Source organism: Cavia porcellus, unplaced genomic scaffold, assembly GCF_034190915.1.
Source record: "Cavia porcellus strain 051 isolate PalLab524CR breed Dunkin Hartley unplaced genomic scaffold, mCavPor4.1 scaffold_13, whole genome shotgun sequence".
Lineage (NCBI taxonomy): Eukaryota > Metazoa > Chordata > Mammalia > Rodentia > Caviidae > Cavia > Cavia porcellus.
The window spans coordinates 51732317-51759936 of record NW_026947496.1 but is presented as its reverse complement, the minus strand read 5'-3'; the positions used below and the strand labels follow the sequence as shown (position 1 = coordinate 51759936).

The following is a 27620-nucleotide window of genomic DNA, read 5'->3' as shown; positions in this document are numbered from 1 at the left end:
TGGAATCCCTCTTGCCAGTCACCGCAGCTCTGGGTCCATAATGTGGAGTTTTGCATCTAGAGACTACATTTACTTTTTCCTTATTCTGAGAATCACAGTTAAATAAATATTATTTAAAATGTATTTTATTTTCTTTATTTATTTTGGTCCTGTTGATTGAAACCAGGGCCTTGTGCATGCTATGCACATGGCTCTATCAGTGAGTTATACCTTCAGTCCTATTATACTTTTGATGAATGTTTATAAATCACACATATTAATAGAGTTCTCTGTGAAATTTTATCACATGCACATGGCCTGCATGAATTAAATGCTGTCTCACTTTATTTGGTCTTTCTCAACTTCTAGTAATCACAGTTCTACCTTCAACATGACTTTAAATTTACATACATAAGAGTGAATATGCAGTACTTTTCTGTTTCTGGTTTATTTCACTTAACACAATGTCCTCCTGTTCCACCCATTTTGCTGCAAATGACAAGATTTCTTTATTATTTTTGTTGGAATAGTATTCCACAATGTATATTTTCTATGGGTTATTTATTCATGGTGAGCACTTAGTATTATTGCTATTGCAAATAGTGTCACAAAAAAATGAGAATGCAGTAATCTCTTTAATATGATCTCTTTCCTTGGGATATGTACCCAGAAGTCAGATAGCGGGGTTACATACTAGACCTATTTTTAATTTTTTGATCAACCTCCATGGTACTAATTTATGTCTCTACCTTACCACTTGTTGTTACTTTTTAAAATAATAGCCAGTGTAAATGGGTTGAGGTGATACTTCATTGTATATCTGATGTGCGTTTTTCTGTCAGGTAATGATGTTGAATATTTTTTCATGTATGTGTTGGCCATTTGTATTTTCTTCTTTTGAGAGGTATTTATTTAGATCATTTGACTTTTAAAAATTAGATTACTGATTTTTTCTTGAGTTATATATAAAGGATATTGATTATATCTTAGATGAGTAGTTGGCAGATATTTTCTTATATACTATAGGATGTCTTTTCATTTTGTTGATTTCCTTTGCTGTGTAAAAGCTATTTAATTTGATGCAGTTTTGTAAATTCTTTGTTTCCTGTGATTTTGGCATCCTACTAGAAAATCATTGTGTGTAATAATGTCTATTAGAGTTCCCCGCAGTGGGTTCTAATCTTCTCCCTAGAGGTATAGCATATAATGGAAAGAAAGAGCAAGAAACAAAATACAAGTGCATCAGGGATCTGGGATGACCAGATCTTGTGCTGAAACAAAATACCCAACATTCAAAGTTAAGAAAGGAAAGGCTTATTTCGTTCACAGTTTAAAGAGGTTTCAGTTCATAATCAGCTAGCTCCAAGGCAGGGTGGTGCCACAAGGGGACAACTGTTCATGGCTGCAAAAGATACAAAGCCTCTTGCCCTCCCTCATATTATATTTGGCTCCTCACCCTAAGGCAAGTGTAGCATGCAGCCCCTTAATCCCAGCATTGCAGTATGAATCAGTCACAGCTCTAGAGTTAACTACCTCTGAAAAGCCCACCCCTATGAATGCATGAGGCTTTCAGGGGACATGCAGACACAAACCATAATGCTTGGGGCACAAAAGGCCAGGAGCTACCCAGAACCTTGGTATTTATTCACTGGGGAAAATGGTGAAGGGATTGCAACTGGATGTGCTAGACACTAGTGAGACTGGCAAGGCTTGTAACAGGGAGCAAAGCATTCTTGCAAAGGAACAAGAACAGCCAGATTTAGATTATGGCTAACAGGTAACCACTTTTAAAGCCATTCTGGGGAGGAATTTTCCTCTGGAGTCATGCAGGCCTCAGTCAAGATGTTCTCTCATATTTTTAGCCCCAGGGTATCACAGCTCATCTATCTGAGCTCAACCATAGCTGTTGGTAATAAACTATATATTAGTCCATTATCAACTGCCTGCTTTCATGAAGATACTAATTAAATTAAATCCAATTTAGGGATGTCACCTCTTTACAGCCTGCACCCCTCATAAGTAAACACAGTCACACTTGGATCTGAGGGAAGGCAACAGGGCAGTCCTTGACAAATATCTTGAAAGTTTTCCTTTGTTTTCTTCTACAAATTTTGTAGCTTCAGGACTTACATGTAGATACTTGATCCATTTTTATCATTTTTTGATTATTTTTGCATAAGATGAAAGGTAATTTGATTATTTTTGTATAAGATGAAAGATAATAATCATATTTTGACCTTCTGCAATTGTGGATATCCAGTTTTTCTATTATTATTTATGGATGAGGCTGTCTTTTCTCCAATAAATGTTTTTTGTCCCTTTGTCGACCCTCAGCTGGCTGTAGATATGTGAGTATATTTCTGGGATCTCCATTGTCTATGTATCTGTTCTTATGCTACTGGCATGCATTTTTGGTTACCATAACTTTGTAAATATCTTGAAATCATATATTATGATGTTTCCAGCTTTGTTCTTTCAGTTCAAGATTGCTTTGAGTATTTGGAGTCTGTTGTGTTCCATATGAATTTTAGACATTTTTTCTAGTACTGTGAAGAATGTTGTATGTATTATGATGGTGATTGCTTTGTATCTGTAAAGTGCTTTGAATATTTTAATAATATTAATTTTTCCAGTCCATAAACATGGGTAATTTTTTTTTTTTTGGTATCTTATTCAACTTCTTTGATCAGTGTCTTATCATTTGCACTGTAGTGGTCTTTTGTATCTTAGGTATTTCACTTTTGTCCTGTAGCTACTATGAATGATTGCTTTTGAAATGTTTTTCTCAATGAATTCTTTTTGTGTACAAAGCTGATGATTTTTGTATGTTAATTTTGTATCCCACAACTTTAATGAATTCTTTAGTCAGTTTTAATAGTCTTTTGGTGGAGTCTAGTTTTTCTGTGCATATAATTGTATCATCTATAAAGGTGGATAGTTTGACTTGCTTTTTTCTGTTTGTATTTTGTTTCTTTGTCTTGCCTCATTGCTATGGCTAAAATCTCTAGTACTACGTTTAACAAGTGGGAGTAGACATCTTTTCTTGTTCAGATATTAAGAGAAGCATTTTCAGCATTTCCCTATTTAATTTGGCTGTGGGTTTGTCATATATAGCTTTAATTACATTGAAGTATGATCCTTCTGTACTTAATACTTTCCAAGATTTTTATCATAAAGGGACATATAATCTTATTGAATGTTCGTATTCTGTATCTACTGAGATGACTTTTGTCTTTCATTCAGTTAATGTGATGCATTATGTTTATCAAATATGTTGATTTGCGTTTGTTGAACTATCTTTGTATCCTGGGACAAATCATACTTGATCATAGTAAATGATCTTTCTGATCATTTGTAGATTGGATTTGCTAATTTTTTGAGACTTTTTGCATTTATGTTTATTGTAACCCCAAGTACTGAGTAGTTATCCAAGTATCATAATCCCTTTTCCAGTTTTCCTCACAATCCAAAAAGTTATATTTGTAATCCCATTGAGAGATTTTTGGAATCCCAGCAAGTTAATTCCAGTCTTCCACCTCCAATGCAACCCACGATGAGGGTGAGAGTAAAGACATCAAGACATATTCCAAGTGAAGGACAGCCAAGGGGCCCTAAATCCAATTCCTGTGAGGATGTGTGGACAAAGGCCCTGATCCTCGGCCTCTCCCAGAATTTATTATCTTGTGAAGAAGTGGGCTGGCTCAGGGATAAGTGACAGTGAGGATGGTGGGAATAAAGTGAGTAACTTGAGCTGGCTGGCTAGGTGGGGAGAAAAACATCTCAGCAAAATGCAGAGTTAAGGATAAGCAGAAGGGTCACTTTGCACAATTCAATTAAGGTAGCAACTGAATTGTTTTAGGAGGCTGTTGCTTTGGTTTCTGATATGTAAACTCCTGGGGAGTCATAGCCTCTTTACCTTGAGGCTCACACCCAGTTGACCTTTCTGGAGCTGTTGGCTCTAATATCTCTCTGTGCTCATATATCTTTTATAGAGAGCACTATGCAAGGAAACTAGAGACTGTTTGATGGCTTTAGAGATTACACATCAGTAGCTCAGCTAGCCTTATTTGCAATGCTTAATGTCAGTTGTAGAGAGACAAAAATACCTGAAATACCATAGCCAGCTCTGTACATATCAGTATAAGGAAATAAGTCTCCCTATAAACAAAGTTGCAGCAATTGTTTTGCATTCAAGGGGAGTCACTGGAGTTGTCTCCTACAATGTTAATCAATGCTGTTGATCTGTAGCTTTCTATTTTTGTTCTTATTGTGTTCTTGTCCTAGTTTTGGTGGCAGGACAATGTTGGTTTTATAGAATGGGGTTGAAAGTATTTTCTTCCTTTTAATTGTTTTGAATATTTTGTGAACTAGTGGCTTTTAATTTGATAATATTCAGTGATGAAACCATCTTGTTCTAGGCTCTGCTTTTTAAGATACTTTTTGTTGCCAAATCTACTTCACTACTGCCTGTTAATCTACTTAGATTTCTATGTCATAATGTTTTAATTTTGGTAGGTTATATGTGTCTTGAAATTATCCATTTTTTTCAAGTTGTGTTTTTCCATTTTTTCACTTTTAATCTGTTTTTACTGGTGAAAAGAGTTTGTGGTAGGCAGCATATTGTTGGTTTTTTTATCCATGCATTTTTTATCTTAAAAAGAAAAAAGAATAAAAACAATGATACAGAATTTCAAAAGAAAATAATTGGAGATTAACAATAGTTAACATATTGTATATTATTATCTTCAAAATAGTGACTCATATTATAATACATACATGAAAAATTGATCAATGAAATCACAAACCATTCTTTTTGATGAACTAATAGAGATTAGTAGTATAATTATCTATGCTATATATACACATATACATATATATAATATTTGAGGAATTTAGTACATTTACATTCAAGATTGTTGATTATAAGAACTTATTGCTATAATTTTATTCCTATAATTTTATTTAAAAATTTGATTCTATTCACTCTTGTCATTGTGATTAGGTGGTCAGTTTTATTAAGGTTTGATTCTTTTGTACTCCTTTTTGTATGAACTTTATCAGTGATTTTATAGTTTCATGCTGTTTTTAGGATTGTAGTTGTCTTTCTTTTGCTTCTGAGTGAAATACCCCATTGAATATTTTTTAGACTAGTCAGGCAGTGATGAATTCTTTCAGTATTTTTTGCTTATCTTGAACATTGTTATTTGTCCATTGTTTCTTGATGATAGTCTTACTGGGTATAATATTCTTGCTAGGCACTTACTTTCAGAAGGTGGAATATGTCATCCCTTGTCCTCCTGGCCTATAAGGTTTCTGCTAAGGAATCTGCTCTTAGTCTAATGGTATTTATATTAAATGTGACTTGTTGCTTTGCTGTCACATAGAAAATTGTTTGTCATTTTGGGATAAGAATATGTTTATTTGTTTGTATGGAGGGGTACTTTGAGAACCTGTTTGTGAATGTCCATATCTTTCCTACAATTAAGAATGTTTTCTGTTATTTTATTGAATAGACTTTTCCTTTTTTCCTTTAGACATTGCTGAAACGAAAGTATTTGTTCATTTATTGTTATATCAAAGGCTCAAAAGCTCTCATCTTTTCCTTCATTTCATTTATTTATTGGTCTGGCTGGGATATTTCAAAGACTTGTCTTTAGGTTCAGTTTTTTTATTCTGCTTGATCTCATCATTGTTGAGCCTTTGAACCGTAACCTTGTAAAATATGCAACCTATTGAGTTCTTCATTTCCAAGATTGTTTGAGTCTTCAAAATCTGTCAGCTTGCTGAATTTCTCATTCATAATATGCATTGTTTTCTTCATCCCTTTTAACTGTCCAGCTATATTTTATTATAGTTCATTGAGTTTCTTTATTCTTTTAAATTTCCTATTCAGGAATTTTGCCATTATTACTTTCTTTGGGTTTGATTGTCGAATATTGTTTTCTTTAAGGTGTTATCGTACCTTAAGTTTTCATACTTCTTGTGCTTCTTCATTGAGATTTGTGATTTTGGTGGATCATGTATTTCTCCCACTTTTATTGGTAGTATTTGTGGAAGCAGCCTTCCCCTGAAGATGTATCTTGGATATGCAATATGCAAGGTTCCAGCTAGACACACAGTATCTTTTAGGTTGGAATTGTATGACTTCAGGCACAGCGTATAGCATGGCAGAATCCATGAGCCATTGGCAGTGCAGAGGTGGGGATACTTTAGTAGCTCAAAAAGCTGTGGTGTAGACAGTAGTGGGTGTGGAGTGCTTGCTGAGCAGTGGGAATGGTGGTATCTTTTAGAAGGTGAAGGTTTTCAGTCAGTGTTGAGGCTAACTCTATGCCTACTAGGAACTTCTGGGTCTCAGAGCTGAAGCAGTTATGCAGGCCTGAAGTACCTCACCCGAGACCAGGCAATGGTGCAGGCCCTGATTTTGAGTTGGGGTGGATGGGAGCTCTCCTGCCATAATGACATTTGCATTTGTCCCCTTTGAATCATCCAGCCATGGGCTAGATGGTCGCTGGGGTTTCAGAATTCCTCACAACCCATTCAGTAGTGTGTACTTGGGAGTCAAGTGTTAGCAAAGACTGGGGATTGATTGCCAGCCCTGTTAACATCATGCACACAAACTCACAGCAGAGGCAGTGATAGGAATTTCAGGAGCATCTGTCTTCAGTATGAGACCACATGTCAATGGCTATGCCTTTAGTCTCTTGATGGTCTAACACCCTGGCTCTTGAGGGTGGTACCCTTGGTTCCATGTAGTGTCACAGTACCCATCCCCTACAGTGCAGAGCACCTAGTGTGCATGTGTTCTGGGGTCATAGTCACTCTGCTGGGTGTTTGTAAAACTGCAATCTCCTGAGCCAGTGAAGTCTGAATAGTTCCAGATATGGCATCATACGTGAGTCTGACACGTAGAACAGTACAGATTTTGACAGCAACTTATTTGTCAAGATGGGGCCTAGCTACAGCAACCTGGAGACAGTGTGAGGTTCTTCTCTAAAGCAAAGCTTCTGTGGAGATTTCAGGTTGTTCTGCATGCTGGGTTATAAGCCTGTGATGACCTTGAAACATTTCAGAGGGTAAGAATGTCAGTTATCATCCACAGGGACTTTTCTGAGGTGCTCCCCTGCAACTCCTCTGCAAAGGGGAGTCCTTTTCACTACCGCCAGCTCTGGTGACAGTTGTGGATTTTTTTTTTTTCTGTTGTTCTTCTAGCTGTCACCTCAGGTCTCCAAACCTTGTAGCATTCCAACCCTTCCCATAGTTACCATCCTCAAAACTGTATCTATCTATCTGTTACTTTGGTTCTTCTTTGTGGAAGAGTAGGCAAATGCTGAGCATCTCTTGACAGCCATATTGGGTTGACAGACAAACAAATTGCACCCGATTCTTTATATTTAGCTTCTGTCTTCTCAGTTTAGTAGTTTTTAGTCGGTCTGTAATAGCGATAGCAATAATACTAGTCATGATCATATTTCCTTTTACTAATTGCTATTATTAAGACATTACTTATTGAGTACTTACTACACGCCAGGCCCTCTTCTCAGCAGTTTACTTATATTGCCTCACATTGCCCTTACATCAAACCCCTGAGGCTTCATTATGTTGCAGACATGCAAACTAGAGAAAAGAGAAGTCAAGTCATCACTTGTTAAACATCTCACAGGGCTGTGGATATAGCTCAGTAGCACAGTGCCTGCCTAGAAGTAAGAGGTTGTGAGTTTGAGCTCCAGTGCCAATGAATAAATTAATTAATGAAAATAAAACTAAAAAAATTCTCACAGAGGCAGACAGATGGCTAAGTAGCTATTTATATAGTGGACCGGGGGGTTCTGTGGGACTTCCATAAAGCTTCCTGTTATTTCTGCTGTTACCCTTCCTATTTATTTGGAAACTTTTCAAATCTGAAAAGGTGAAAAAAAAGTGAAAGAAAATACAATGACCATGTTCATATTGCCTAGTAGATTTACCTACCATATCCGACCATACTAGCCTACAGTTAAATATGTATCTGGTTATTCTTTTTTTTTTCTGAATTGTTTAAAAGTGAAAAAAACTATATGTGTTTCCCAAGAACAAGCTCATTCTCTAATACAATTTGGTACTGTAATAATCTATATTGATATAAACTCAGAGAGTGACTGATAGTGGCCAAACTAAGAATGACTGAGGACAATGACCATGGCTTCAAAACCCTGAGTGATCCCACAAGATTAATTTTGCCCAATTATGTTCCTGGTGTGATTTCCCTTAATAGGAAGCATTTAACTTTTCTTTTTTTCAGCCTATAGGATTATAATTACTAAGTGGTAGTATATTGGGTAGCTGAGGCTACCATAATAAAATACCATAGATTTTAAACAACAGTTCTGATAGTAGAAATTTATCACATTTTTAGGAGTTCAAAAAATCTTATTACTATCACTACTATAAAGAACTTCTTGCTCTTGGGCTTCTAGCACTTTAATTTCTGGTAAGTGCTTTCTTCTCATTTTATAGATGCCTATGTTTTTGCTGAATACTAACATGAGCTTGTTTTCTATGTGAGTGTCTTCCTCCTCCTTTTTAAAAAAATTTATTTAAAGAAAAAAATAGAAAAAAAGAAAAAAGGTAAAATAATACAGAATTCAAAAAAAATTACCATCATAAAATCACTAGTTGATACATTACATATTGTCATCTTAAAAATAGTTGTTAAAGTTACAAAGTCAAAGCATAAAAAGTGGCTAAACACTCAAACATTGACAGTGGAAACCCTTCTGTTCAGTGATCTAACAGAAATTTAGTAATATGGTTATCTATCTTACACACTATGCATATCATTATATCCTTTACAGCCCTTTCCTTCCCTTTCACTTTAAAAATATCTATTAGGCTTTTTGGATCCTATTACTTTGTCAGTTTTTATTATTTTTTACACTAGAGAGACAATGTGATATATAATAATGTGAGTCTTGTTTATTTTATAATGAGGACATTCTCAAGTTGCCTCCATTTACCTATAAAGGCCTCAAGATCATCCATTTTTATAGCTGAGTAGTATTCCATTGTATAACACCACCACATTTTTTCATCCACTTTGCAGTTGATGAGCATTTTGGTTGTTTCCAAGATTTAGCTGTCGCAAATTGTGCTGCTATGAACATGGGTGCACATATATCACTGTAACATGATGTTATCATGTTATTTTTCTGGGATAATAGTCAGGAAGGGAAGAGCTGGATTGAATGGAACCTCCAATCCTAGTTTTTTGAGGAATCTCCATAATGATTTCCACAGTGGTTGCACCAGTCTGCACTCCCATCAACAGTGGAGAAGTATTCCTTTTCCCCTGCATCCTTGCCAACATTTGTTATCAGTTGATTTCTTGATGGTGGCCATTCTTTCCAGGGTGAGATGAAATCTCTATGCTGTTTTAATTTGCATTTCTCAAATGACCAGTGATGGTGAACATTTCTTCAAATATTTGCCATTTATATATCTTCATCTGAGAACTGTATGTTCATTTCTAATGCCCATCTTTGTATTTGGGGGCTTGATATTTTCAATTCTATATATGTTTTGGATATAAGTCTTTTCTCTGAGGGATTACTGGCTAAAATTCTTTCCCATTCTGTGAGTTTTCTTTTCACTTTGTTGGTGATTTCTTTCAAAGTGCAAAAACTTTTTAGTAATATGAGATCCCAGTTGTTGATTCTTTGAAGTATTTTCTGTGCCATTTGCATTTTATTCATGAATTCTCTGCCTACCCCTATGTCTCCAAAGTTTCTACCTACCTTGTCCTCCAGTAGACTTAGTGCTTCTGTTTTAATATTTAGATACTTGGTCCATTTTGACTTTAGTTTAGTGTATGGTGCTAGGCATGGGTGTATTTTCAGTCTTTGGCATGTGGAAAACAAAATTTTCCCACACCATTTGTTAAAGAGGCTATCTTTTTTCCCGTGAACTTGTTTAGTCCCTTTGTCAAATATAAGGTGGCTAAGTATCTTTGTAGTAGTGTTTGCATCATCTCATTTTAGATTTGAAGTTTACTTTGTCTGCAAACAGAATAGTTACCCCTGATTTTTTCTGAGTTCCTGTTGTGTGGAATACTGTTTTCCATCTTTTGTCTTTCAGTCTATGAGTTTCCTTTTGATTCAGATGTGTTTGTTGTATATAGCATATTGTGGGATCCTGTTTCTTGATCCATTCTACCAACCTGTTTCTTTTGACAGGTGAGTTGAGCCCATTTACATTTATGGATATCACTGATATGTACTGGCTTGACTTTGCTATGTTGTGTTCCTGTTGTTGGTTTCCTGCTTTTGTTCATTGTTTAATTTCTTGTTCAGCCTTTTGGTTTTTTTCTGTTGTTGTTCTGGAGATTGTGGTCATTTTTTAACTCTATCTAGCATGTCTTTCAGTATGCTTTTTTCTAGGGTTAGTTTGGTGCACGTGAATTTCTTCAGTTGTTCCTTGTCATGGAACTGTCTTGTTTTTCTATTAAATTTGAAAGACAGCTTTTCTGGGTACCTCCGTCTGGGTTGAAAGTTGTTTTCTTTTAGGGTTTGAAATACTTTATTCAAAGCTCATCTTAACCTGAAGGTTTGTGCTGAAAAGTCTCTGTGATTCTAATAGGCTTTCCTTGATAGGTGAGTTGTGTTTTTTTCTCTAACAGCTTTTAGTATTCTGGTTTTATGCTGCATATTTGGGATCTTAGTTATTATATGTCTGGATGTAGATTTATGTTGGTTGTGACTGTTTGGTGTTCTATATACTTCACTTATTTGTGTATCAGATGTTTTCCCCATGTTTGGGAAATTTTCTACTATTACTTCTGTGAATAGTTTACCTATGTCATTTGCGTAGATTTTCTGCATCTTCACTGGTGCCTATTAGTCTTATATTGTTTCTCTTGGAATTATCTTGAAGCTGCTTGATTGTCACTTCATGTTTCTTTGTTGTTTTTATAAGTTCTACCCTTTCATGATCACTAATTGCCTTCCTGTCCTCAAGGTTTGAAATTCTATCCTCAGCTTCATTTAAACACTTTTGCCAGGTTTCAATAGAATTTTTTGTTGTATCTCTTTGAATTTTTTCCTGGATTCTGTTTGTTTTCTACATTGTTAATTAAAAGTTTCAATCAATTTCCCATGCTCCTGTATTTTTTTTATCTATTTCTTCTCTAGCTATGCTGAGCAACTCATTTATTAAGGTTCTTATTTCTGTCTTTACATGAGAAATTATTTCTAATTTGATTTCCTCTATAGCCTCATGGATTTAGTTGTTTATTTCATTTGCTATCTTTTCAGAGATTTCTGGTGTATGAGTTTTAAAGTCCTCTAGTTTGCTGTCACCTGTTCTTGCTCTTGATGGGCTAGATATTTGAGATTGCATTTTGCTTTTTAATTTTGTCATTTTCATCCTGTGGGCCAATATCTGGCTATTCAATTCCAATAGTCATAACTGTCGGCAGTGTGTCTCCTTGGCTCCTACTGTGTGGTTGATGTGGTTGATGCCCGCCTGTCTGATTGTTGGGTACATAGTAACCAGAACCTTCTGAGGTCCTCTGTCTGGGCAAGGGGCCATCAAGTCTCCTGTCAAACAAGCATGGCCAATCCACTGCAGTTCAAGGTTCTGGGAGGGAGAGTGGGCGCCAAACATTCACAGCAGGGCTTGGTCTAAGAGGTGGGGAGGGTAGCCGAGGGCAGTAGGCCAAGCTAGGTGGGTGTGGCGGTCCTCTGGGCCAGCACATGGGAAGAGCATGTCAGGCGCAGGTGCCTCACAGTGGTCCCAGCCAGGCTGGGCATGGCAGTCCTCCTCCAGGCCAGTGCATGGAGGGAGCATGCCGGGGTCTCTTCCTTCTCTTATAAGGATACCAGTGCTATCAAATTGGATCCTACCTTTATGACCTCATTCAACTGTAGTTACAGTTGGCCTCTAAGGCCTTATCTCCAGGTATGGTCTCTGGGGTTTAGTATTTCAGCACCTGAATTTGGGAGGGTACAGTTCAATAAATAACATATATTTGGTAGGATACTTATGAAATATAAGATTAGGTCTACAAAAGAGATAAGTTGTATCCCTGTATTATATTCAAAAGTCTATGTTGTTTCTTAAATTTAGATTTTAAATTATAAAGTAGAACTATTTCCAGTTCAAAAATATGTATGTTTATATAAACTCATCAATATCATGCATTTTACAGACCAGGGTTCATTTAATAATGAGATCCTCTGAGTATTTATTCATTCCATCATGCTTATTGTCTCAAGATATGAATCATCTTATTGATAGTATTCTTGGAAAAGAATAGTAAAGAAGATATGTGATTAAGAAAATGAGAAAAGGCAAGTCTTTAGTATTTTTAATAGTAAAGGAAGAAAAATCTGCAGATTTCTAAGAAGTATTGAGAATGAGATATGTTCATTAGAACATATTATTGTTTTTTTTGCCAGTTTTTGAAATTTTTTTTACTTGTAAAATCTATTAGAATAGAATAATAGTAGTTATTCTCAAAAAGATGGAAAGTTCCAGGTAGATGAAAAATTTTCATTGAGTAAAGCCGGGAAATATAATTGTATTTTTTTGGGCACAGGAGAAAGGCCTTGAGGGGAAAAGGAAAAGAACTAGGATATAATTCTTAGACTGAATTTAGCTACATGGCTTCTCAAGGAACAAATGCAATAGAGTCTAATGTATCATCCTTGATTTTACAATTACCTTTTGCCACAGGAGAGTAGATGTTTATAAAAGCATCCAAGAGCTTCACTTATTATCCCAAAGACTTCTCATCCCTTTGTCATTTAAAACTCTGTCTGTCCCTCTGTCTGTTGTTGTGGTGCTGGGGATCTAACTGAGAGCCTTGGGCCTGTTAGACACGCACTCCACCCTGAGCTACACCTCCATCCCTAGGTCAATTACTTTTGACCCCCCTATTCAGCTGACACTCTGTTTTTTTTTGGTTCCTGACCTAAATCTGTCATAGTCACAATTAATAACTTTGAATGGTATTCAGATAGCTCTGGACCACACTTTTATGAACTTTATGAAATTCTTTATCTTATGTGATGTTTGTATCACCGATGTCTTGCATAATCACTGAAAGACTGGCAGGCAGACCCGACTACACAGCCTTTGGTGTGGAACGGAGCCTGGTTTCTAATGATTTTTATGACTACTCACATAGCAAGAACCATACTGTCCATACTAACCATTTTTCACAGGGTAATAGAAAACTGGAGAGTAAGATGAAAAATGAACCATTTGTGTTCCTTTTCAAAGTCTGTCTCTTTTGATGTTGTATCCATTTTCTCCTACTTACTCAGACATCTCTAAAATTTTCCTCAGTGTACACCCATGCTTGATTTCTAACATTTTATAAAACATTGGCAACATTGCATGTCCCTCTTGTTAGTCTCATTTCTCTCCTAACACAACTTCTCAGAATTCATTATAGTTATTAAATGCAAGTTTTCCACTTTATGCTCTTATTAAAATCCATTACAATCACAGGTTTCCTTCATTCCTCTCCTGCCGTGTTTATTAAGGCTACTAGTTAGACTACTATGTTGTGATACACAGGAGTTTTCCATTTACTTGGGTTCCCTGCAGCATTTAGCATGATGATCTTCTGATGCTTACACCTTTGTTCACTGGCTTCTAGAGCAACATGCATTCATTCTTGGTCCTCTTTTTGAACCTTTGGCCATGTCCTTCTCTTCTCCCAGCCTCTTTACACTGAAGCAATTCTTTGCTTTTTCCTTTAGTTTTTCCCTGAGGGATTTTATCCAGCCTCATGTCTGTAAGTTCTGCCCATGTGTGCCAGGGATGAACACATATCCATCCTCAAGCCAGCATCTCTCCAGAGTCAAAGGTCCAAATGGTTATTTGACTTTCCTCAGTCAGGTATCTAATTAGCATCTAAAATTAAACAACTTAATGTCCCCTGCCCACTCAACTTTCATTACATTTTTGGCATCAGCTATTAATTGTCCCTTCTCACACAGGAGGACTTGAATAAAAAATGAGAAGATAGCAAGGCCTTCTTCCCTCAGATATTTGCATGGCTCACTTTTCCCAACTTTATGTCTCACTCAGCCCTCAAATGTTAGATTATCAAGCCTTCCATATTCTAAGTTGCCTCTTTTTTGCTTTGTGTTTCTTTCATCACTAAATTTTGAAAGGGCCAGAAAGAAAGTGATTTTTTTTGCCTATTTTATGCAGCATTGTATCTTCATGAACTATATTTCACACATAGAAAATTCTAAACAAATATTTATTGAATAAACATGTAATCAAAACCCAAAAGTCATTTATTCATCATCTATGGGGTTTCAAGGAGCTTACAGTGTTTGTTAAACAATTTAGATTCTGTAACCTCAGGTACTACTTAAGTATGGAACAAATGAGATTAAGAATTAGGAAATCACATTACCTAAACCTGAAACATGGCACTATAGCTTATGCTTTCTGATTCCAGTTCCAGTGCTCTGTCTTTTATTACTGGGAAATAAACACTTTCAACCAGGAGAATTGTAGAGTATTTCCACCTGGCATCCCTGTGTATTGAGACTAGAGATATCTATTTTTTACTACTCTGCTCTTAACACCTTGGAGAGAACATGGCCCATATTAGAGGCTCAGTGGATATTCGTGTCTACAACTAGATCACCATGTTGGTCCGGCTGATGGGTACTGACATTTCCATCCTTGACTGCAAGCTAGTTTGGGGTGTGGTAAAAGGCAGAAGGTTGAGAATTATAAAGGAATCACAAGTAGGAACATTAGGCATGTTTGCCACAGGCAATGAGTAGCCGTGTGGCCTCATTCTCTGCTTTCATTTATGAAATCTTTTATTCAGTCTTCTCTTTCCTCTGTTCTGCCCCCATGGAGGGACAGGCTGAGGAAGCCACTCGGATCAAATAAATACCTTCTAAGAAGATCACTGGAGTGTGAGACTTGTCTTTGAGGGTGCATTTTCTAGTGCTGGCAAGAGGAAGAAACAGAAAAAGATTTGAACAAAAGGGAGAGGATACAAGGGAAATAATAGGATGAAGAAAGTCGCTCTAGTCTAATGCCTTCTGCCTCTCTCTTGGTTTTCAAGTACCTTCAGCAAATTCCATCGCAGAGGAGGGTATTCTGTATTCCATCTCTTTACAATGAAAAGGCCCAGCCTGCACTGAGCCAAGTAGGCATTTCTCCTGTTGTTTGGAACTTTTCTTAAAGGTGTGTTTAATAAGAAAAAAACTGATATGTACTTAAGCTATTTACTCTTCAGATAAAGTTAATCCATCCTCTATAGCAAACCTGAAGCAATCAATTTTTATTGCAAGGATTACCATAATGCCTTTAATGGCATCTACATTAACTATTCTGGTGAGAGAGGAAAGAGGCATCTTACATTTTACAGTCCTGCCAATATTTTTATGCAACCAGAAAGCAATTTCAGAAGTGTGAAAAAGAAGTAATGGTTACAAGTTCTCCCACTTAAAAACACGTTGAAAAGCACCAAGAACAGTCTCTTGCACAGGCCTGTGGTGGGCTGCATGTGGTAGCTGAATATTGGTAACATGAATAAAAGCAATGCTGATCCATTTGAACACACAGACAAAGGGGGGTGGGGGGAGACCTAGCAACCCAGAAGGGTTAACAGACAGCATAAAAGGAATCTGGTTTTGTTTAGCCTTTGTCCAGATTCCCTTCAGAGAGCAGCCCTGCTCTGGATTACTCATTCTTATCTAATCCAATTTACACTTCCAAAAGGTAAACTTCCAATCAGAGATTTCAGCTGCAGTCCCTCACCTATGTTATGGGCCTCATGTTACATTCTTAATATTTTGCTTCAGTTTTCAACATGGATCCCCATCGGAGTGTTCCCCTCTTAAGAAGAGAAACTCATCTTTGTTTTATGCAAATTTACTTCATGTGACCACTCTTGGTACCAGGCTTATTATACAAAGCAATCTCTCATTTACCTTTTTTGAAATAAACTCACCATAAAAGCTACTGATTTTTGTTTGCTTCAGCTTTCATTGTTTTCTCCATCCAATAACACTGTATGTCATACATAGTTATATATTTGTGATGGTTAATTTATGGGCTCATTAGATCTTTGGTCTAGTATTATTCTGGATGTGCATGTGAGAGTACTTCTGGATGAGTTTAACATTTGAATGTGTAAGTTGAGTTGTGAGTTCACCCTTCCCAGCTTGGGTGGCTTTCATACAGATCATTGAAGGCCTGAACAGTATGAAAGGACTAATACTCTGCTAAAGCAGAGAGATTTCTTCCTGCCTGATTTGCCTTTCAGCCAGAACATTGCATTTTTCTTGCCTTTGCCCTTAAACTGTAGCATTGGTTCTTACAGGTCACAAGCTTGCAGACATTCAGATAGAAACTACATCATTGCCTCTCCTGGCTCTAGGGCTTTTGAACTTCGACTGGAAATGTGCGCTTGGCTCTCCTGGGTCTCCAGCTGGGCAACTGTAGATCTTAAAACTTGACTGCGTCCATAATTGTGTGAGCCAATTCCTTATAATACTCTTCTCCCTCTCTCTAAAGGTCCTTTTAGTTCTGGCTCTCTAGAGACCTTGACTAATGCACTGTTAAAGTATGCACTGTTGGACTGTGCTCAGCAATTTCTGTGTGCCGTACACATTGAATTCTTAAGTACTGATTTTTGAGTACCCATTACTTGTGCCAAATGATTATAAAGAAATAAGGTGATTCTTACCCCAAAATTATAGTCCTGTGTTACTTTCCTGTGTTTATCCTTCATGCTAAAAATATTGTTATCCAGCAGAAAAAGCTTTCAGTAGGAAACAGATCTAGGTCCTGTGAGGTGGAGATATCATTTTGACTCTGCTTGGTACAATGTGAACTACTATGCAGGTGGGGAAACCTTCCTATGTATTTTAAAATCAATATAATAGTACAATAGTTGCTGGCATATAAATAAAATTCTGAATCAGGTAAACTGATTATTTAGTGTGGTCATAACCAGTACCAAGTTGGAACAGGAAAATAAATCCATTTCCATTTGCAAGTGGTTAATTAGCTAGCAACAGTTCGAAGCAAACAGTATTTTCCCTGAGTATCCAGATTACTTCTGGAGTATTCTAAGAAGTATGCTTTTTGGAAGGGGACCAGAGATGGAAACCAAGTCTCAGTATGTCAGCTTATTCATTGTTATAGTGCAGTGATTTTTGTGTATGTGTGCACCACATGAATCCAAGCTGATGTCTTCAATTTTAATCTAGCACAACAAGATCTAGCTACTCTTCTTCAATTCTGTATTTGTATCCCCATTGCCAGTAATGACAGATGTGACTTCCATAGCCCATAAATAAAGTACTTTCTGTATTGTACATGCTTTTAAGTTTAATTTACATTGCAATCATTTTTTTTTCAGTTAGGAATCTGACTTAGCATATTTATTTTGTTTTCTTTTTTTTTCTTCCTTCATTACAGACAGGGTCAAATCTACATAGGTATGATGTTTGTTATGGACCAGATGTTTATGTCCTTTTCCATTTTATATGTTGAGGCTCTAACCTTGAACGTGATTGTGTCTGAACTCAGGGCTAGTGAGGAGGTGAAAGGGTAGACCCTGATCTGTCAGGGTTGGTTCCTTTGTATAAGGAAGACAAATCACCACAGCTCTCTCCCCTCTGTGCTAGAAGGTAGCTGTATGCAGGCTAGCAAGAGTCCTTTCCGTGAAGGAGTCAGATGATACCTTGACTTTGGATTTGCAGCTCTCAGAACCTGAGGGGGGAAACAATGCTGTGGTGAAAACCTCCCAGTCTGTGGTTTCAGTTATGGCAGCCTAAGCAGACAGACACAGCAAAGCCAGGGGAGGGGAGCACACTGAGTTCATCCTGCCCCTTCCCATGGCCAGGCATTAGCAGTCAGAGAGGAATGGTCAGCCTGAAGGCCTGATTTGCAGTTTGGAAACCAAAAACAGGATCTTCCCAGCATCTCATCATCACTTTCTTGCTTGCTTACTGCTAAGGTCTTACCCTACTTTTCTGACACTAGAATTCCTTTTATTTCTATAACTGAATAGAACTTCCCATGGGAGCTCAGTGATTTTACGAACATCTAATTTGGTTTAGAATTCTTCACTTAATACTAATAATTTCTTCAAGCAGTGGGTTGAAACGTTTCTCACTAGTTATTTGATTTACTGGGCATTGGTTCCACCTCTTTGTATTTTACAAGTGATACTTTAGTTTCCTCTTTGTTCTCATTAGAAGTTAAATTTTGCTTTGACCAACATTTAAGATACTTTGTTCAAAACACCATATAGAATGCCACAATGATTCATTAATTTGTACAGTTAGTAACTAACTGTACAAAGTTAAGTTTGTAATTATAGTGAGGAAGAAATTAAATGGAAATATGGAAAAAGATAACATGAGAGGGAAGATCAGAATAATTAAAGGTTATTTGTTGGCAAGCTCATCTTTATGGATAAAATACTAGTATTGTAGAATACTTTGAAACTGGGTTTATTTTGAAGCACACACACCAATAGAAAGCAAGCAAAATATTAACCATGGGAATCCTTAAGGCAAAATTCTTTAATGGGTAGAGGAGATTGCTTACAATTCATGTAGCAATTTAAATGTAAATAGATGTATCTGAAACTCATGAGTGTTTTGAGGGTACTTGAAAAAATTGCCTTTCATTAATTTCTAAGCATTATCTTTACAGTCTTGTTTAGATTATTTTTAATCATAGGAAATGAGGGACAAATGATGACTTCTGCTGTGATGTGCCATTTCATACACATCAGCTCTAGTCCAGTGTGAGAGGGGTTCTTTGAGGGCTCTGTTCACTTACATGACTTTTGGCAATGCATTTCAGTATCTTGCTGTTTATGCAGTAGTTACCTCAGAGTGAGTGATCTGAGGGAGGAGCAACAGCCTTCTCACCTTTAATATGACATACGTAAAGAACAACTCTGATACCGTATGAGAAGGTGCTGCACAAAGGTCTGGGTACGACAAGGTGGACAAGTTGGAGTCCTTTGAGGGTGGCTGTTCCACTTGACATGTGGTATAATTCTATCTTGTGAGAGGCTGCCCTTGTAGAAATGACACATTGAGCAGAATGCGAGACACATAAGATGGAAATACTCAGAGTTATGAGTGCTTTCACTCAGGGTTAAAGCTTGGTTTTCTCTTGGTTTTGCAAACTGCTAATCATCTTCCAATAAATTATCATACACTAAATTAGGTCAAATCAGTTTCTGTTGCTGTAACACAAGATTCCTAACTGATAAAAAAATGATTGCAATGTAAATTAAACTTAAAAGCATGTACAATACAGAAAGTACTTTATTTATGGGCTATGGAAGTCACATCTGTCATTAGTGGCAATGGAGATACAAATACAGAATTGAAGAAGAGTAGCTAGATCTTGTTGTGCTAGATTAAAATTGAAGACATCAGCTTGGATTCATGTGGTGCACACATACACAAAAATCACTGCACTATAACAATGAATAAGCTGACATACTGAGACTTGGTTTCCATCTCTGATCCCCTTCCAGAAGGAATCAAGTCTCCCTGGAGAAATGACAGAGACAGGGAAAAGACAGCTTATACTAGAAAATGTTCCAAGAAAGAAACTAGATTCTCAAAGAATGATAAGGATATATCAGAAAGACTCAGCTGCCAAGTATGAAAGGTGTCTTCCTGGCCAGATCTGAAATAATTTGAACATTAATAGAGAATGAATCTTACAACTATACTATTAAGATTCAAGTGGAAATCAACAGGTACTAATGGGTAAAATGTTAATGAATAATGAGATATTTATATAGTCTCTATGCATCTTCTCTCAAATGTGTATTATAAAGGGGAAAATAGAATGAAGAAGGCTGCTGGATACCATCTTAATCACATGATTAAAGCTAATATCACTGAAAATGGTACAAAAGGACAGCATGTGCTTCCTGATATGATGCACTAACAACTCGGTGTCACTTCTGGGTACTCTGCTCAAAGTGCACAATTTGAATTTAATCAAAAGGAAGCACAAAACAAAGGTATATTGAGGGACAGTCTATAAAATAACTGGCAAGTACTCTTTAACATGTTAAAATCAACAAAAATAAAAATTGGGGAATATATTCTGATAAAGGGAGGCTAATGAGTCATGGTAACTGAATGCAAGGAATGCTCCTCGGAGGGAGCCTGAGTAGAGGGAGAAATAGTTCTACTGTGTAGAAGATTTTTGGGACATCTAGCAAGATTTGATTATAGATTGTAGAGTATATCATAGCAGTGTATCCAAATTTTCTGACTGTAATAATTATGGGAAAATTCACTTTTAGAAAATACAGGAGTATTTAGGAATAAGTAGGTAATGTGTCTATAACTTTCTCTCAAATGGCTCACAAAACTATGTGATGGAGTGAATGATAAAGCAGAGGCCAAATGTTAACAAGTAGTGCATGTAGGTATAAGGTCATGGGTTAGTTTTCTATTGCTGTTGTAACAAATTGTGATAGATTCAGCATCTTATCTCTGAAGGTCAAGAGTCAGACTCAGCATCGCTGGATTTTCTGTGTAGAGTCTCACACTGAGTTAAAATCAAAATATTAACAGGATACTTTCTGGAGGATGCCAGGAATAATCAGCTTCCAACTTCATGGTTGCTGTTGGCTGAATTCATTTCCTTGCAGTTGTAGGGCAGCCCTCCAGTTCCTTGATGGTGGGGAGAGCTGTCTTCAAGCCAGCAGTGGTTCTGTAGCTCACTTCATATTTTCAATCGCTCTGCTTTTAAAGAGTTTATAAAATCATATTAGCTGTACCTCAATAATTCAAGTTGCGCTCCTTGTCTCCTAAATAACATGTGCAAAATCCCTTGCATCATGTCATTTAATGCAACATACCATAGATGTGATCCTAGGGGTTGGGAGTCCTGGAGATCAAATATATGTATATTATAGGGTCACAGTAGTTTTGTACATTCTTCTTACTACTTTTATAGGAAATTTACATCAAAATAAAATGTTAAGAAGATTCATAAGCATACTACAGAAAATTGGAAACATGTAGTCATTGCATTATTTATGTTTTCTGTGCTTTCATTTTCTCCTAACAGCCCGAGTCTGTTTTTCTCCCTCCTTACCTACCAGGCCACCACCACATCAAGCAAGGCACCTGTGAGGTGGTTGCGGTGCACCGATGCTGCAACAAGAACCGCATTGAAGAGCGCTCACAGACAGTCAAGTGCTCTTGCTTCCCAGGACAGGTTGCGGGCACAACTCGAGCTCAGCCTTCCTGCGTTGAAGGTAAGACATTTCTGGTCAGTTTCTCAGGCCTGAAATTCTGAAGACCTTGCCTGTCCTGCAGTCTTTGCAATTCTTAGAAACCTTAAGGTTTCTAAGGTCAGTATCAATGTAAATATGCACTGAAGTCCAAGGCCAACAATTTCTTGATGAGCAAGGGAGGTGTTTTGTGATGTTTCTCAGGAGGTGCTAATGGAGGATTTCATTACAGGTCTGTTGGGAAGATGTGTTTCAAAGCCATTTGGCTCCTTTATCTCCAGATCTTACCTAGCGAGTCTGTTTTTCCCCCCATGCTCTCTTCTCCCCTTCCTTATGCATTTGCCCCTCCACAGTCTTCGGGGATAGGTTCTGGGATCTTTCATAGGAACTCAAACCTGCAGATGCTTAAATTCTTTATATAAAAGGGCATGGTATTTGCATATAACGTATGTGCATCCTTTTATGTTTTAATTCTTCTCCAGTTAATTGTAATACACAAAATAGTGTAAATACTATACAAGTAGTTGTACTATATTGTTTAGAGAATGACAAGAAAAATGTCTATGCACATTCATTCTATGCTGTTTTTAAAATATATGTTCTCTGTCACTTGAGACTGGATGCTGAACCCATGGGAAATGGAGGGCTGACTGTACTATGCACTTAAGTCTGGCCTTTTCACCTCATGCTTAATGTGATAAAGCAATTTCTGTTACTTCTACTTTATTCTAACAAACATTTCTAAAACATCTTTAGATCAACTTCCCTGAGAATGCTTTGGGATCATGTATTATTCATTTGTAAACTCTAAGTCTCTTAGCAGATCACTGTGCCAGTGGCTAAAAACATCTATGAATGAATGTTGATGGTTGTAGGTGGAGATCTGGGATTGATTCCTCTTGATGTCCCTGACTTCTTCCAATAGACATCTTGTTAGAAACAAGCGCCTGCTCCCAGGGAACCAGACACATGGGGTTATCCCTGCAGCTGCTTCTTTATGGTGCCGTGGTGGTTACAGAAAACTCCCCGAGAGGGGAGGCTCATGCATCTTGTAGATGTTGGTCTAAAGGTCAAAAGTTAAAACACAAATAGACACACATTCCTAACTCCAGATGTTTTGATTGATCATGCAGTGTAGTAATAGCTGACTTACAGCCTCCCTCCCCACCACAGGAAACACACATAAGCTCACATCAACTCCTGCGCTGTGTGGACACAGTGGTATATATCAGCACATGCCAGCTCCCTTTAATGAAGGCAAGAAAGCAGAAAACTTCCTGTATACAATTCCTTATCAAAACCTGGGGACCAAATGTATTGCTAAATCCCTCAGATGCTCTTTCTCCCCTTTCGGAGAGAAGATTCAGAGTTTTTCAAGCTTTATAAAGATAACATAATAGACACAGCATGTATTGCTTAACAGACCTATTGTGTTCTCCACACATCCACCAGAATCATAGACATTTTTGCAGTGCTTTATATGAATATTCATGCAGAATGGCATAAGGGAATATAAAGCACCGTATGTTAATTCAAGTCAGCTTTTTCTGTCATCTTACAGAAAACCATTCCCTTTTTAGAGTTTACATTTGGGGCTTATTGGTAAAGGATAGTGGATCTAGAAAAGGAAGCGAGGATCTGTGATATTAAAAATATGAAATTTAAGTGAAAATTGCAAGATTCCTATTTCCTCAGCCAGGACAGCAGAGTATGTCTGCCTTCTCCTCTAACTGATTCTCAGCCATGTGTGTTCTATCTCCTTGCTGTGTCTCAGTCAGTTCACGTGTCCCCACCACTACTGAATCTCCAGAGTCCACAGGCCAAGATCACATTTTGCTGAACTTACTATTCTTAGTCTTCCATTTCTCATCCTGTAGCTAAAATGGCCCTTTTCTCTCTCATGCTTTAAAATACTTTTCATTGTCTTTAGGAAAAAACATGGGATTTGTTATCATGACTCACAAAGCCTCCTGTGATCTGGCTCTGTCTCAATGCTCCCTTTCAACCATTCTACATTTTCCAAACTAAAATTCTTTCCATTCCTCTCATTTCTTCATGTTCTTTTCCCTGAATTATTGTCTTCCTTGTTACTACACATATTTGACTTAGTTAATTCCTATTCTGCTTTCAAAAATCCTGCATATTCTTGTTTCCCCATACTTCTAATTCGTGACACGCATCCCATTTTGTAAAAACTTGCTGAATGTGTACCTTCCTGCTGCTCTGTAAGCAGCTTGTGGGCAGGGGTGAGCTCCTGTTTTCATCACTCTGCGTTGGCTGTCTATGAACTAGTTTCAGCACGAAGGAAGGAAGCCTGATTCATCGTCACTAATCACAGAATAGTCACTAATCACAAGTGCATTTGCCTGCCTCTGTAGGTTTTAAACTTCTTGGAGGAACTCCTGAATCATAATATAAGCTATTTTTATATCCTGTCTAGCCTAGAGTGTTCAGATTTAAAAATTTTTATATACATTGCGTTATAGCATTTAGCATTTTTATGAGGGCCTGAAAAGTACTGACAGAGTAACAACAATTGTTGCCATCTTTATCTAAGTAAATATGAATATCTTACCTGGGTTAGAGTTCACTCGGCAAATAGACTTAATACAAATATACACATTTATGATTACATAAAGGATCTACTGAGCAGGCTTATTATGGTGGCCTCCTGTGGAATTGGGGATGGAAGAATGCAAAATGGCCATCTGCATGCTGGAGAGCTGGAGGAGCCAGGAGAAATTTGAAGGCCTGGAGCCCATGTGAGAAGGCTCAAGGTTGTGTGTTGGAAGCCTGAAGGAACTAGAGAAAAACATCCAAAGACAGTGGTGAAGACACAGCTCCTACAAAGAAGCAGAGGATGGCTTCCTCTTACTTTACCTTTTCGATTTTATCCAGGCTCCAGTCCTGTTGACTGTTGCCTCCCACTTTCAGATTGAGTCTGTCCTCCTAAGTTGGTGGCCACATCTAGTTTGGGTCTTCCCTTCTCAGTTTGTGGCCTACGTGTTAATCATCCACAGACAAACACAGAACTGTGCTGTGCTAATCCACTAGGAATTTCTTAATCCATCCAAGTTGACATGCCATAATTAACCATCATGTCGCCCTAAACTAGCTTGTGTTAAATTAGATAAAATCATCTTGGCAACCACCCTTGGCATAACTATTTTTTGTCAATATAGTTTTTTTTAATGTATTTTGTACTTGGAGATAACTATGTAGCCAGCAGTGGTAGATTTCAATATGAATGTCATTCTTCACAAATAGTAAGATATTTCTTAGTCTTTCTGCTTTTCATTTTTGTCAGTATTATGTTGTAGTGATCTGGAGGTGCCAGTGGGTTTAATTAGGATTTTTCAGCACTCCATACCATGCCATTGAATAGATAGGTGATAATTCATTCAGCTATTCCTCTATTCATGGAAGTCTGTGGCAAAGCAAAGTCTTACAGCCTAATTAAGTTACCTCCTGGCTTCATAGGATCAGTGATGGAGATTATTATGTGGCATCTGATCAGGGTCTCTGCAGCTCCAGAACTTTCTGTAATAATGCAAATATTTTTTCTTCTTTATGTCTATATAGAGATAGCTATATGTGGTGATGCTAATATATCAGTATAGTTATGCATGTCAGTGTGGCTATTGTGAATTTATATTTAAACAGGCACTTGTGGCTAGAAGTTTCATATTGCAAAGTATAGGCTATGCTGTATGTGTGTAACATTTATGGCCAGAGAACACCAGCATCCTGAAAGGTCAGATTGTGACAATGGCTTCCTTGGAGCATCTCCCTGGAAAATAGTCAGTTTCATATAGTTTATTGGATCAAAGTCATTGTGGTGCTGCAGTGTGTTTAAGCTTTAGTTAGAATGTATGTCTGTTTTCTGTTCTCCTGGTCTTCTGCTTCTTATCTGAATGTTTCTATTAGGGATTTTTAGCTTTGTGTAAACTGTTTAATCTTTATCCCATAATAATTATGCAGTATCATGCTGTTAATTGGCATATGAGAAGACCCATTCTTTGCTGATATGTTCCTGTTATCTTGTCAATAAGAGTAAAGAGAACCTAAAATATCAAATTCACCCAAATTTACATTTAAATTAAAACAAAGGCAAGATGATGTCAGATTAGGGCACTTATTAATGCTGACACAGAGACTGGAATATCCTTTTTGTATTCTTGTTAATCCACATCACAGATGCTTATCTGGTATTTTCATTGTTTTTCTGTTAAAACGTAGCTTTTATTAGTTAAATAGAAAAATCAACTGTTTTATCCTTCATTCTCAAACTTTTTTGTTATAATTAACTTATGAAATCCCCTTTCATTATTGAAATGCATCTTTGATACATGTTCAGGATTTGGGAAGAGGAATGATTTGATTGAGACTGTGGTTTTTTGGGTCTTGAGCCAGACACCTGTTCAGCTGGTAAGCATTATTCCTTTTGAATCTGGCCTACATAGAGCCACTTTGTGATGGGAGTATATTCTGTACATTTATCAAAATATAGCTCTATAGAGATAATGCTGAATGGTTTTATGATAAAATGAGGTAAATGGGTAGTACAAGGAAGCTTAATTTATTGTGTCAAAATGAATATTTTCTAAACATTGTTTAAGAGATTAATAAGATAAAAGCTGCAGAATGGAAGACAGTTATGTTTAAGGCTATTCTTTAAATCTTCCAATGATGCTCTAGTTTCTGACACTTTTCTGAGACATAGGGAGAAGAATTATTGTCTGGACTGCAGACAACTTTCGTGGCATCATGGACTGTACAGTGAGACACAGGGCTTCTCTTTATGATGTGTTTTCATTGGATTTTTAAATTAGATATATTTTTTGCCATGTAAAAGATAAATCAGTTTTCTGAGTTTTGTTAGTAGTAGTCATGTGCATTGACAGCGGGTATTACTTTGCAAAGCTACTGCGGGTGTTGAAAAGGCACGTGCATTGCATGTGGCTCCTTCATTGAGTTTTAACTGAGCACCTTTTGCTGCTCTGTCCTTGATGCCAGGGGATAGAATGAGCATGAGAGAAGTCTTGCTTTCGGAGAGCCCCCATTCACCAGCTAGGAGAGAGAGATAAATTCTCATACGTGAAGTATTCCATTGCAGGACAGAGAATATCAGAGATGGGCCTTCTGGGAAGCAGTGCATCTCAGTTTACTACGTAGAGGGCTGTGTGGGTTGGGGGAATTTAGGGAAGAAGGCTGCCTGAAGCTTATCAGTGGGAAACATTTGGGAACCAGAAATAGCTTGGTCTGCCAGCGAATGGTAGGATGGGATGTTGGAGGATTTACTTCATTAGAAGAATTTGCATTTTAGGAGAGGAAAAGAACAGAGTATGCCAATAAATGAGGCTATGAACTACTATGGGCAGAGTTCTTATAAAGCACCATAGGATTTCTAAAAAAGAAAAATGTGATTTTTTTTCCATTTTACAGGTTATCTTGTTGGCATAGGTTTTGTGGATATCCCAGGATTTGTATAAGAGAGGAAGCAAGTAGGCGGTACTAGATTTTAGACTTGTGGAGTTGCCCATGGGGCATGGCAGGTAGACTGTTTAGAAGTGGTGTGGTGTTTACTGTGGATTGGGGTTATAGCCAAAGCTTGGAGCAAGTCTTGAGCTGAGTAAAATATACATTAATGTTTCTCCACCAGAGGTGATTTTGTACGTCTGAGGACATTTGACACTTGGGAGAGGGTCCACTGGCATCTATCATGAAGAGGCTATGGATGCTGCTAAACTTCTTGCAATGCCCAGGAGTGACTTCATATAAAGAATCAATCTGCCTCAAATGTCAGTAGTTTCAAGGTTGATAACCCTTGGCTTAGAGGTCCCTTGGCTTAGAGGTGGGGATGTTGTTGTGTAAGGCTGCAGTTGGCAAGCAGGACAAACTCAGTTTACCAAGATCAGTCTGTACAGCACTTATTCATGATCCTATGTACTCTGGAAATAACCATAGCACATTATTGGCAGACTGTGTCAATAAGGAAGAGTCCTTTAAAAAATTGCTAGTACTTTTCTACTTCTGTGTGTGGTTTAAGTTGATATTATTTCTTTTCTTGAAACAATAAATAATATAAAAGTTATGGCTATTTGGAGCTCTATATGCTTCACTGATCTGTATGTCAGTTTCCATTCTCATGTTTGGGAAATTTTCAGCTATTACTTCTATAAATAGCTTCTTGATATCACTTGTGTTGTCACCTTCTTTTTCATTTATACCTATCAATCTTATATTGTTCTTCTTTGCATCAGCTTGTACCTGTTGGATTGTTATTTCCTGATTCCTTGTTATTTTTAAAAGATCTTTCATTTCCTATTCACTAGCTGCAATCTTGTTTTTGAGGTCTGAAAGTCTATCTTCACTTTCATTGAGG

At 37.2% G+C, this 27620-nt stretch overlaps 1 protein-coding gene across 5 annotated transcripts in view; it reads left to right on the top strand.

Annotated features, from left to right (window-relative positions):
* Window positions 1-27620, top strand: part of Tafa4 (TAFA chemokine like family member 4) — a 181671-nt gene that overhangs the window by 141426 nt on the left and 12625 nt on the right. For all 5 annotated transcript variants that reach the window (XM_063260226.1, XM_063260223.1, XM_063260228.1 and 2 more), the window contains one exon: window positions 21104-21259. In XM_063260226.1, coding sequence (XP_063116296.1) covers window positions 21104-21259 — 156 coding nt within the window. The remainder of the gene's footprint in view (window positions 1-21103; window positions 21260-27620) is intronic.